Source organism: Talpa occidentalis, unplaced genomic scaffold (assembly GCF_014898055.3).
Source record: "Talpa occidentalis isolate TD23 unplaced genomic scaffold, MPIMG_talOcc4v2.1 talOcc4.4, whole genome shotgun sequence".
NCBI classification, from domain to species: domain Eukaryota; kingdom Metazoa; phylum Chordata; class Mammalia; order Eulipotyphla; family Talpidae; genus Talpa; species Talpa occidentalis.
Window position 1 is genome coordinate 122,660,000 of NW_023604295.1, and position 13,283 is coordinate 122,673,282.

Here is a 13,283-nt window from a genome sequence, read left to right on the forward strand (position 1 = left end):
TACCTAAATCAATCAAGACAGGTCTATTTCTAAAACCCAATACTAACTTGAAAGGAAACTATGCCTGGCTTTCAATTTGTAAACAAATACTACTGGTTTGTTATAGCATTTTACAAAACTGTTCACACTGCAGTCTCAAAATTGGAACATCTTATCATTTGACTTTCAAAAGGGCCAACTGTATTTTCAAAGATGAGAAATCCACATGAAGGGCTAAGTGATCTAAGATTATACTATAGTTATAATAAAAAAGCTTAAGTTATTAAAATAAGTTACACAACAGCAACAGCGTAAGTGTATGGATTAGATTTTAGAAAAGTGTCATACAGAATTATCTAAACACATTTTGACTGCTGGATTCCAATTACATAAAACTAGAATCTTGTAGCCTTACCTTCCTTTAAGTGAAAGACAGTACAAGTACTATTTGGACTGACAGTACAAATACTATTTGGGTGTTGAATAAATACGTATTTTTTAATGTAGTCATTTTTAGACCGAATATAATAATTAAAAAATTCCTCTTTGAAGATTAGTAATTCAGGTCCTAATAATTAATTTCTAAATAAACACTTACTAAAATAAACAGGTTTGTAATAAAAGGCATGGTTTGATTTTAGAAAAGTAAAAAAAGGATCCAACATTTCTACACTGTTCAAGCATTTTTTAAAAAAAATTCCTGTCCATAGGATTGTAAGACACTGGAATATCTCAAGGTATTTACAGATTCTCCTGGAAATCTTAACCACAGGTTTAAATTAAGAGGTAAGTTCCAGCTTTCTGAAATAGTGTAAAGTATTGTTGGGGAGATTTAGTATGGTTTAAACCCATGGAACCATTAAAAAATTTAGATCAATTCCACAGTTCTTGTTTAGCTAAACATACAGTACATACGGGAGCTAAAAAATTATTCTAGTGGGGGTGGAGGAAGGAACCATCAGAGACAATCATGTCTGCCAAGCAGATGACTTTTAATAAGCTGAAAGCTAAGGAGCTGGAGAGTTGAGATTTCTTTCGGCACCTTTTGAGGACTACCCACTCAATTTTTTCACTGAAGCTGTTAGCGGGTATAAAACTTGACACTTTCGGGCCACCCCTTGTGGCGCAGGCAGTTGAGCACAGTGCTGTGAAGCTGTCTGCAGCCTCTGCAGTGCGGGTTCTATCCCAGCCGGCCAGCCTGCGAGATTTCCACATGGCGCGACAGACCTTTCCTGCCTCACCCGCTGCTCCCCTCAGCAGTGTATTTCAGTCAGTCTGCCTGTTCTGTTCCCTGCTCCATCTCTGGTGAATCCTCTCACCCTCCCACACTTCTAGCCTGTACCCTGGTTCTTGTATGCATGAATAAATAAATCTTAAAAAAAAAAAAAGCCTTAAAAAAAAAAACTTGACACTTTCACCCAAATACTCACTTACAAAACAAAATATTTACTCTCCTTTCACGACTTATAACTGACTGCTAGATGATATTTTCTGCTGATGTCCAGAGCACAAAAGTTTAAGCAGCAGGTTCTGGCTAAGTCTGTTCATTCAGTCACTCAATCATTCACCCACTCAACCAGCATTTTCAAATCATTGTGTGCTGCACACTCAGTTATCTTAAATGGAACCAAAACAACAACAAAACATTTTAAAGAATTACCAGAACTTTTATTTTTGCTTAGTTTTATTAAAAAAATAAATATGTCATAAAGCTTTGTTTTCCTTTAGGGAGAAAAAAAAAAAGAAACAAGTTCCATAAAATCAAATAAGTAATGGTAAGGTGTCTTAACTTCAAAAAGATCAGTAATCACTGGTTTACAAGTATAATTGAATCAAAGAACAACTGTGACAGCCATAGTTGGCTGTTTCATGCCAATGGCAGCAAACCACAAGATCAACTAGGGCAAAATAAATAACTGTGTGGAAGCCCTGATAAGTGCTTGAACAGACCGATTTACTGAGACATCAGTATAGATATATCTTGCTTTAAACAACACAGAAGTTCCTGAAAAATTTTTGTAAATGAAATAACCACAAACATACTAGGAGACCTTGATATCTGAAGGAATTCTATGGTGAACTCTTTTGTGAACAGCTACTTCTGCCTCCATTAATCCAGGTATTTGCTTTGCTTAAAGCAAATTATATCTAGCTCCACCACTCTGAAGTGAGACATGAGCCTAGTCACCTAACACAGCTCCACCTGGGCCAGTGGCATAATTTCCAAGTTTGTGTTTCTTTTATTAAGTAGTGTAAAATACAGAGTCAGCCAGGAAACCCAGCTGCATCTGGCAAAGCAGGCATAGGGGTGGGATTACCACCTTCAACAGTCATTTCCAAATCAACAAATACTTTTGAGTCTACTTTGTGCAAAGCATAGAAATAAACCGTTATCAATTAGGTCATATATGTACTTTTTCTCTCTCAAATCTTTAATCAGGGCCTAGGTCTGGAAAACGCTGAAAGAAAGTAGTATTGCTAATCCTCAGAACTGACTTTAACCAAATTAGCTGTCCAACTCCTTCAAATTGAGATGGATGATAATGGAAGAGACTGAGTTTTTCAAGGTTTGAAGTTTAACAATATGAGAATCACATTTCACATAACTAAGTGAAAAATTTTGCTGGTGACAAAACCTTTTTAAATAGTTCCTTTTTAAACTTTTCCAACAGAAGTCCAAATTCTAAGGTAAACTTGGCAAAAGTTAGTTATTGATGCTGTCTGGTTGGGTGTAGATTTCAGTCCACCCATGAGAATTTCATAGACTTACCCTATGCCTTAGTAGTGATGTTCTGAACAGGGAATAAGTATGGTAGTACTAGTTTCTGTCAGTTTTAGCATTGTAAGTAATAGAATCCTCACTTTGATTAGAGCCTCCATTTTATTTGGCCAAACTTCTATCAGGCTCAAGTTATATTAGTAGGCTGTTCAGTTTCTTTTTTAAAAAAATATTCTACAAACACTGCTGCCTACATGTCCAAGTGTGAATGAAGAGTATGTAATCTGTAGGTTTTTTCATACTGTGTACACTAACAACAATTAGTAAGTCATTAAAGAATAAGTGGTCATTTAAAACCTGTTTTTCTTAAAAAATTTTCACTTTCTAGCACTTAAAAAAATGGGTCTTAGAAGTGCCCTGTTAATTTCCAATGCTTTCCTCCATTCTATCCCACCCATTCAAAACCTGCTACAAATGCTGGATTGAGTTCATATCAAATAATTTAGCAGTACCAAGATTTTTCAAATGGAAACAGTGTTACTGACTTCTTCATATTGGATAACAAAATAAGGGTAACTCTGGTCATCATTAAAAATGACAAAAATCTGAGGCTCAAAGAAATTATCCACACAAGAGTCATAGAGGTCACTGGTAACACTGCCAGGATTAACTGGAGGGGGCCTCCTCATGCCATGACTGCCCATCGTGTATCTGCCAGTTAGCACTTTAGCCAGAAACATGAAATGGACTCCTTTGGAGGATTTCTTAGAAAAGTTATGAGAGTAGCTTGCCTTCTTTGCAAAATAACTTCCTTGTCCAAACATTGTAGCATGTTTTCCACAGACCCGAGGGTCAAAGTTGTGCTTGCAGATTCCATCCACCACATCCTGGGATGTTCCATGAAATAAATGTCTCTCGTTTATTATTCTGTCACGGCCAAACATTTTCCTGTTCATATATTCCTTTTTCCTAATGCAAAGAGTAGACAGGGAATTCAGAAGAAGAAAGGTATAGATCAATTTAATAGAAATGATGTAGTCCTCCTTGACACTCTTTATAGTGTCAAGGAGGAAGAAATGTTAAAGCAATTATCAAAGGCAAAATGCCATCAAAAATCACATTAAATTTAAACTTATTTTTTCCACTGCAGACAGGAAAAATCCTTTTCATTTTTTTCTCTACAAACCATTCACTTGTTTTCTCTTCCATTTCTAATCAAGTCCTCACACCTTACCCACTGAGATGGCTTCCTTGTCTAATTCCACCAATCCAAACCTCTCTCTATATATTCTTTTTATAATACATTCATTTGTTTTTTGACTGACCAGCAGCACAGTAACATGTTTAAGAGCAAGGCCTCTGGTGCTAGACTGCCTGGGTTCAAATTTCAGCACCATATTTTATTAACCTGTCAACTCAGTTGACAGGTTATCAAACTCTTCTGCCACTCAGTTTCCTCTCTGTAAAATGTAGTTTATAGTAATCCTATTCATAGGCCTGCCTATTATGAGTATTATATATGTTAATATATGATAAAATATGAACATATTACGTTCTATGCAAATCTTCATTATCAGGTCCTGCATTTATCACAAGCTATATTAAGAAAAATAATTTGTTTATTATAAAGGTATTTATATATTTACCATAAAGTTATAACTAAAATTACAAAATAAATATGTCATGGAATTGTAACATACACCATGGTGATGATAGCTAACAGTACCGTATATAATATTTGAAAATTACTATGAGAATACATGTTAACTAGAGTTAATGTGATCACTTTACAACATATACAAATATCAAATTATGTTGTGTACCTGGAACTAATATGTCAATTACACCTCAGTTGAAAAAAAAAGCTCTGTTGCACTTTCTCACACTGCTGACTCACCTTTTATATTTCTCCCAAAGAAACTGGTTTTGGACTCTTAATATCTGCAAAATTCTATATTTAAATTCAGGCACAGTCTTATGAAAGAGATTATAAATGATTCGGTAACTTTTGTCCTCTGCAGAAACAGGCACTTGGATAAAGTCCTGAGATGGATGCATATAAATCCAAGTTTCAGGGTAAAAGTTTGCTGAGGTAACCCCATCTGGGCAGATGATTTGTGATGATGAGGTTGCTTCAAGAGGTGGAGGAGCCTGTGTGGGAACACCACCAAGTGTTCTAGAAGGGAGAGAAAGGATGTCCATGTAAAATTCTCAGAAATAAGTTCATCTTACATTACTGTGCTCTATGGCACTACTGAATATTGTAATTTGCATGGCTTAAAATGCTTTTTAAAAAACAATATTAAAAAACAATCTATTAGGGAAAAAAACAGCAAAATTTGCCTGTACACAGACAACCTATTAGCTTCTTCCTAGCTTCCTCCCTGTGGAGAAAACTCTGGAATGTACTGTTACAAGGCAAGCAAGCAAGAACCAACTTATGATTATCTTTTATTTTTTGAATCCCAGACTCCTTCCATTTGCCTATATAGTTAAAGAAACTGAAGGGAACAATGATAATTTATATGCATTCTTCAAACTTTGCTTACTAAGTGGAAAACATATTATTAAAGACTATGTAGGGTAGTGAAGCAGATTGAGGGAGAGAGAAGGTAAGGAAGGTAAAAAACAGGGAGCTTACAGGGAGAAGAACAAGTATAAAAAAAAAAGAGTTTTACTTTTTACATAAAAACAAAAATCATGGAGTAGGCATTGAAAGCTGAGTTGGCAGTATTTCATTTTTTAACATCACACAGCACAACAAAACCCTCAATACTAATCAAATTTTATAGCTTTAAGTGTACTCATGATGGAGCTAATAAGGTTAAGCTCTAGACATCAGAATGCACATCCTTGAACATTTAAATTCAGGTTGTTACTTTGAAGATTAATTTTAAAAAGCAGCAACTTTGATCCACTACCTAGTTCTGCTGGATTAAATGCTGAAGTTTACATTTCTTGGCTAATTTCAAAACAGAGCAAAAGAGAGGAAGCAGAGGAAAGGAAACTGGCTATGAGTCTCAGATTCAGGATTGGGCTACTACAGCACTCATCAAGCATATGGTAGTCACAAGGAAGCAGTTAAGTTTGCCAATGGATTAGTAAACAGATTTTCAAAAGTACTTTATGACACAGGTTACAACTATAGGTGAACATGAATCTAATCCCGAAAGAATGTTTCTTACCATTAATCCTTATATTCATAGTTGCTTTATACTAAGCATATAATTTACACACATTGTCAATAATCGTCATAACAACCCTGAAAGATGGCTTTGTTATCTCTACATTTCTTATCTTTTAGATTTATTTTATTTATTTATGCATAGAAGAACTGGGGTGTAGGCCAGAGGTGTGGAGGGTAGAAGTGGGGGAGATGAGAGGATTTACCAGAAAGAGCGGGGAGCAGAAGAGGCAGATCTACTGAAATACACTGCTGAGAGGAACAGCAGGAGAGACAGGAGAGGTCTGCTGCGCCATATGTGGCTGGGGATTGAACTCAGGGCACTGCAGTTATAGCGCTGAGACTTAACCCCTAGGCCACCATTTTTCTAATAAAAAGAGTAAGCAGATGCAGGATCTGAATCCAGGTGTCTCTAGTTTTTAAGCTCATATGCTCTCCATTTCCATACACTTCACAATTTGTTGTATACATTCATGTTTGTTTGTTTTTTTTTCAAAGAATTGAGTTGCACTTTTTTTTTTTTTAAGATTTATTTATTTATTTATACAAGCATTGGGTACAGTCAGAAGCGCAGGAGGGTGAGAGAATTCACCAGAGCCAGAGCGGGGAACTGAACAGTCAGACTGAGGAAACACACTGCTGAGGGGAGCAGCGGGCACAACAGGAGAGGTCTGTCGCACCATGTGGGACACCCCCCCACCCCCTACACCCCCCACCCCGCCAGCAGCCGGGGATAGAACCAGAGCTGCAGAGGCTGTGGGCAGCCCCGCAGCCCAGCACTCAACAGCTGCGCCACCAGGGGAGGCCCTCATGTTTGTATTTTAATTCCCCCACAAGGCTTGAAGGAGATGGATGGATACCAGGATTACTACCCAGGTTTGCCTAATTCTTTCCTCTACACATACCACCACCACCACCACCACTACTTCAAAAGCTGGCTTGATAAGGACCTAAAAGCCATAGAGGCACAACTGCTTTATCTAACTTCCTTCAAGTAGCTGTGCCATAATCTATCTCGTCTCAAAGTTCTTTTGTGAGAGGTGGGTGTCAAGGGGGAAGGGTCAGGGACAGGTTCCAGGACTTACAAATTGTCTTTGCAGTGGTATATTTTTCAAGAGAAGCCCCAATGATTTAATAAGATTCTAAAAAGTCTCCTTTTAAGATCCTTAAAAAAAAAAATCACTATTCTGCAGGAAGGACAGGAAACCCTCCCTTTTGAACTGTTCGCTCTATTCCTTTACTGCAAAGAGGTAGAAGTTCCAGCCCACCAGGTTTTCCAGTATTATCAGGGGTTGAAGTTACCAGAGATTTCTGGGTGGAGAGGAGAAGGGTAAAACTCTCCCAAGTACTATGCTCCAAATAGGTTGTAGGTTATTTGCAGCCAAACTGAAAACCTGGCGCTGACAGCCAAGAGACTCTGCTTTTTTCCCTTCTAATACCACTTCTCCCTAAAATCTAGTTCCATCAAATGAAAGTTTCAAATATATCTATGCTTTTCTATTTCATGGGCTGGGGTGTACTATTTATTCACTCATGCTTGAATATGAGCCTGTGTAAATAAATCCTATCCACCCAAAGATATTAAATTATATAGTCATAGATCTACACGTATATTTATATGTAAATATTTATAACATATAGCATCTACAGTATCTAATCTGACCGTAGTTGCTTATTTTTAACAAGCTAACATCTTAATTGCATTAAAACCTAAAATGTGTATCTGACTTCCACTAGTTGACATAGGTTAAAAAAATATATTCTAGGGCATCCCTGGTGGCACAGGGGTTAAAGACAGCGCTATCAAGCTATCACCAGCCACTGCAGCACCAGTTCGATCCCCAGCCTGCCAGGAAGCTAACCTCTTTTGTCTCCCCCGCTGCTCCCCTCAGCAGTGTGTTTCGGTAGATCTGCCTGTTCTGTTGCCCACTCTCACCCCACCCCCCACACCTCTGGCTTACACCCCAGTTCTTGTATGCATAAATAAATAAATCTTTAAAAAATATACATATATTCTAAGCACAGTTACAAACATGCTTTTATTTTCAGAGAATTCTGAGGAGTTTGTATTCAGCTCATGGTTATTCCAAAGACATGCTGTATGCTTCACAGTACTAGCCTTTTTTTTAGAGCCAAAGTTGATAGGTACAGAGCTTACACTCAAGGATCTCTGAAGAATGGATTTTCAGGATCTCTGGCCATCTATCATTCTCCTCTTTCCTTGCCATATTGAAGGGCATTTCCTAACCCAACTTCAGTTACAAGCACAAATTAATTCACTTTATCCTTTCTGGTGAGGATTCAAAGAAACTGTACCAGGCTTTCTCATGACCATGAGGTGACTGCAAGGGACAGATATTCTTTCAGTTGCGATGTACCCCCAGACCTTTCAACCTGAGATTTGCTTGCTTATGCAATTGCAATTCAAGTATTCTAAGAATATTAAAGAATAAGCTATTTTTAGTCAGTCCCATTAAAGTGCAGTAAGCAAAGGAAAAAAATGCTTTTCTAACTATGAGGTAATGGATGTTAACAAGACTTATTGTTAACTATTTTGCAATATATGTGTGTATACACACACGCACACTCACACAGAAACACATACTTAAACTGACAATGTTGTATGGCAATTATATCTAAATAAAACTGGAAAAGGAAAAAAAAAAAGGCAGCAGTGAAACCCTCATTTGTAAGACCTGAATTTGAAGGAATTCACAAAGTCAGCCTCCTAGCCCTGTTTCCACCTTACCACCCTCTATCTAGCATTCCCAATTCATAGAGATCTTTGATTCCCTGAGTTGGCCCTTTTGACACCTATGTTTATCTTTGACCCTTGGTATTTACCAACCCTTAAAAAGCTAATTTAAACTTTCTTCCTAGCTAAGATCAAGGTTTCTCGGTAAGTCAAGCTACTTCTGCTTTGTGGAACTAATAACACCCTCCCTCCTTTTTCTCCCTGTATTAGGCCACTCTGAGGGCCCCTCAACACCAGACTCTAGGCAGATTGAAACTGAGGGCTGCATTTACTCCATCCCATCCTGGTGAATTCGCTGCTGCTTTGCTCTTTTTTGCAAAAGAGTCTGCATAATATATTTGATTTCCCACTTGATAGCTGATTTTGGTTGTTTCAGATGACTAAAATAGAAAATTTTAAAAAGAAAGCGGAAACAGTGACTTTGTTCTCTTGTAAGCCTATGTTATTAATAGCAAGGCTATATTTGAGGCATAATTCTACTACTATTTTTATAGCTCATACTTTCATAAAACAAGTCTAAGTCTTTCTTAAGGGGGGGAGGGTAATTCATAATTACTTGTCTTAGGGTGAAAACAAATCAATTTTCACCATTCTGTGAAACTCCCCCAATAACATAGCACTCATGAGTATTCCTACTCTCACACAGAAGCTACATCTCTTTGATTGGCTCAGCACGACATGCTGCTGGTTTCAGTAATGAGTTCTACCATCTCACGATGAGGACAATATGTTCCTAACTACTGGATGCTGACACTGTCTCCAGCTGTGCTAGTGAAATTACAGAAATGGCTTTTTTTTTTATTAGCTTCTAATAGAGAAAAAAAAAACCCTACAAGGTAATAATTTTCACATTTGGACTAGGAAGAAAGCATACATTTATTCTAAGCCAATACAGATTTCAAAACCGGCTTAGAGGCATGTTTTTATTTTATTTATTTATTTGTTTGTTCGTTTTGTTTATACATGCACTGGGTACAGTCAGAAGCACAGGAGGGTGAGAGAACTCACCAGAGCTACAGCAGGGAGCAGAGCAGGCAGAAGGACCAAGGTACACTGCTGAGGGGAGCAGCGGGTGGCAGGAGAAGTCTGCGCGCCATGTGGGACCCTCCTCTGGTGGCCGGGAGCAGCCGGGGATCGAACCGGCGTCGCAGAGGCTGCGGGCAGCTTCGCAACCCAGCGCTCAACCGCTGCGCCACCGGGGAGGCCCTCAAAACCGGCTTTATTAAAAATTGCTTTTGGACACTAAGCATTTCAGGGATTTATACTTATTTTTCATGTATTTTGTTTTTAATGCTCCCTTTGCAATCTCAGAATTAGAAACATTAAGATTCTGTCACAATGATCTGGGGACAACACAGTGTGGGCTTGAAATGAACTCCTAATAAAAAAATAAAAAGAGCATCTTCACCTCAAAGATCAGAAAACTAACCAATATCACAGTAGCCCTCCAAGTTCCTAAAACTATCATAAAATTAGGCACCAAGTAAATAAAATAAAAATTAAATGTCAGGATCTAAATATGGTGTATATGATTCTAAGAAATAAGGACTTTCAAAAATGACCATGCTAATCATAATATGCCCTACAGTTTGGCATCTATGGAAATGTGCCAATGACCTATTTAGAGTGGGAAAAAACAGCACCTGGTAAAATGGAGAAGTGCTCACAGTTCAGAAGAATGAGTTCAGGTTCAAAAGTATTTTATGGAACAGTACAGGGAGAAGGGCCTTACTGTGCAAATGAGAATGCAAATTATTTTTAAAAGCTGATTTCTTCCTATTCACTTGAGCAAGTATGAATAACATATCACTATCACCATATAAGGATGGACTCTCCTTTTTTTTCCTGGTAGTTTACCAGGGCTGTGAAATATTGCCCTAACACAAGAAGTTATCAACAGAAAACTTTATTTTCCACAAAGGTGGCAAATGTAACCCCCCCAGACACTACTTTTATTTGGGGGAAAAATATTAACTCCACTTTGCTTTTCAGTTCAAAAAATCCAACAGAATAGTCATTCTTTTAGTGTTGTGTTATGTGAATGCTATTTTTCAAAAAATCAAACCCCCAAAATAATGAATTTCACATTCTATAATAATATTCTATAATAATATTCACATTCTATAATAATAATAATAATATAATAATAATAATAATACCAAATTAGTCGTTAATTTCAAATCTTTTTCTTCTAGGTGCTTAGTTGTACATTAACATTAATATCAGAGTAAAGATAAAACTTCCCATTGATCACTTACTGTAAATATGGAAGGAGTATAAAACAGGAGCGGAAAAGGGGTCTCCTTTTTATTTCTCTCCTGAAGAAAGAGTTGTGGAGGATGTAGTGGTTGTTCCACATCATGAATCGGACCTCTTTCAGACCCCGAGAGTTTGCTTCTTCAATCAGTCGAACAACAGACTATGAAGTTGAAAAGAGGTAAAGAAAAAAAATCAAGTTAATAAACAATCAATATAAAATATGAAAAATGTTAATGTAACTAAAAGCAAAAAGTGAACCTGAATGTTAACATCAAAAGTTTTAATAAAGCACAGTGAGTCAAATTATTCAGAATTAAAAAAAAATTGCAAAGATGCAGAGGAGGAAGATGTTTCTTGTTCTGAAGAGCATGTATTACTACCTTATGTGAGGTTCGGGGACTTACTCTATTCTATATTGAGATCTTAGCCTAGAGATTTTGTTTATATTTAAGGGCATTTTCAGAAGAGAAATTGGTAGTGTATACAGATGCTAGCATATACAGTGCAAATAAGCCTATTAATTTCCAAACCCAAGAAACCTAAGGAAAAACAGGGACAATCAAAGTATTCTGAGAATACATTTTTAAACAGCTTCTTAGTTAGCTACTAGTAGTTACATAAAAGAAAAAGTCAGAAATTTTAACTCTTTATTGCCTTTATAGCAATTAACATACCAGGTCATTTTTATTTCCTATTGCCCAAAACAAAAACAAAAACAAAACAAAAACAAAAAAACCTAAGGTAGGCAGGTAACTTCTCTCTTTCTGTAGGGATAAAAATGAATTTATTAAATCAAAGTGAAAAGGTCTGCGCTTTGGAATGTGAAATTAATCTCTAAAGTCCATTTCAGGGTGTTTATACCTGACTCAATTCTCATTCAAAGGCAAAGTAAACCATCGTCATTTTAAAACCTAGCTTTGTGATTGAGGAGCTATTTTACCATCTCAGACTAAGGATGCATAGGCACATATGATAGGATATTAAATGACTGATCTGCCTGACCACAGTTCAATAAACATTTTCAAACACTTTCCCCAGGGACTTAAAAGTGAATGCTTCCCACTAGACTTCTGTAAGTACACACACGATTCAATCACCAAGAGCCTAGGAGCCAGATACAATCGACAGTTATACCAGTATTTACCTCTTTAAAATTATTCCAAAGTTTGGCACTAAGTCTGAGTACTTATCACTGTAAATACTTGGTTTCTACTGTATAAGATTCTGATCTTTCTGATAATAGTGGTATTTTATTTATGAATTCTAGGAGATTAATGGAAAGAAATACACTTACAATAAAATCAAAAAAGGAAAGTGTTGCTTTCATCAAAAAGACTCAATATTACAAGTGTAATCGCTTTGAGTTGTAGTTCTGTCTAGTCATTGTAGTGAAGGAAAAAGGGAAGAACAGTGACAGGCAAAAATTTAAATGTACTTTTTGGAAAAAGAACCTGTAAATACCTCAGGATATTCTCTCCATCCAAAGTGGTCCCTACAGAAGAATTTCCAGACTGTGTGATAAATAGAGTTGACATTGCTAGAGGGTGGTGTGGACAGCCTTCGTAGTTGGTCAAATTCAGTTGTTTCATATACACTCATGGCATTCAAATCTGCCCAAAATTCTTGTCCTCTAAAAAGATCCAATAAAAAGCAAACTATTAATATGTCTGCAAAATAGAAGTCTCTAAACATCTTATCAGACATTAAAAATATCTAGTATAGGGCACTGTAGAGTTTTTAAAACTTGCTTTTTTGGAGAAAAGGGTGTTACTGATTTGTTTCCTTATTTCCTACATGCCTTTTCTTGACAAGACCAAAATTTCCAGGTCATTGAGTTATAACAGGATTGATTCCATACCACAGCATCAATAGCCTAAACCATTCAACGTAATCCCAAAGCAGAATGAGCCAAACCATGCCCTCCATCAGGGAGTCAGTTTTAGGATGACAAAGGACATAGGAAAGCAAGAAGCAGACACAGAAACTAAAGAACTTCTCTAAGTTTGTTCTTTTATTCAGAGGCTTTAGTCTGACTAACCCAACACAGGAATACGACACATTACCAAATGAAAGAGGGCAAAAAAGGGGAAAAAATTATATGATGCCAGGTGAGGTGAGTACCCCTAATCCATCCAACAATGGTATCTTTTATACAAGGGGTGGGGGAGGCAAGAAAGTTGTCAAAATAGCAAGAAAAAACTGATTATGAGCTGAGCTATGATATCTTTGTCATTTTGTTTTCTGGTCTGTTGTTGCTGAATCAGCACTTCACAAACATCTCTAAACTGTTGGGGGCAAAATTTCTATAAGAATCAGAATCAGGGCCTCCCTGGTGGCACAAGAGGTTAAGTCTCAGCACAATGAAGCTGTTGGCAGTTGCGGCACAG

The 13,283-nt window shown here is 37.0% G+C and overlaps 1 protein-coding gene across 3 annotated transcripts in view; it reads right to left on the reverse strand.

The window, feature by feature from the left end:
• Positions 1 to 1,625: 1,625 nt before the first annotated feature.
• TIPARP (TCDD inducible poly(ADP-ribose) polymerase) overlaps positions 1,626 to 13,283 on the reverse strand; it is a 31,066-nt gene continuing 19,408 nt past the window's right edge. For all 3 annotated transcript variants that reach the window (XM_054700986.1, XM_037526239.2, XM_037526238.2), the window contains exons 3-6: positions 12,358 to 12,526; positions 10,896 to 11,056; positions 4,596 to 4,874; positions 1,626 to 3,667 (exon numbers count right to left, since the gene is read on the reverse strand). In XM_054700986.1, the coding sequence (XP_054556961.1) occupies positions 3,220 to 3,667; positions 4,596 to 4,874; positions 10,896 to 11,056; positions 12,358 to 12,526 (1,057 nt within the window). In that variant the 3' untranslated portion in view covers positions 1,626 to 3,219. The remainder of the gene's footprint in view (positions 3,668 to 4,595; positions 4,875 to 10,895; positions 11,057 to 12,357; positions 12,527 to 13,283) is intronic.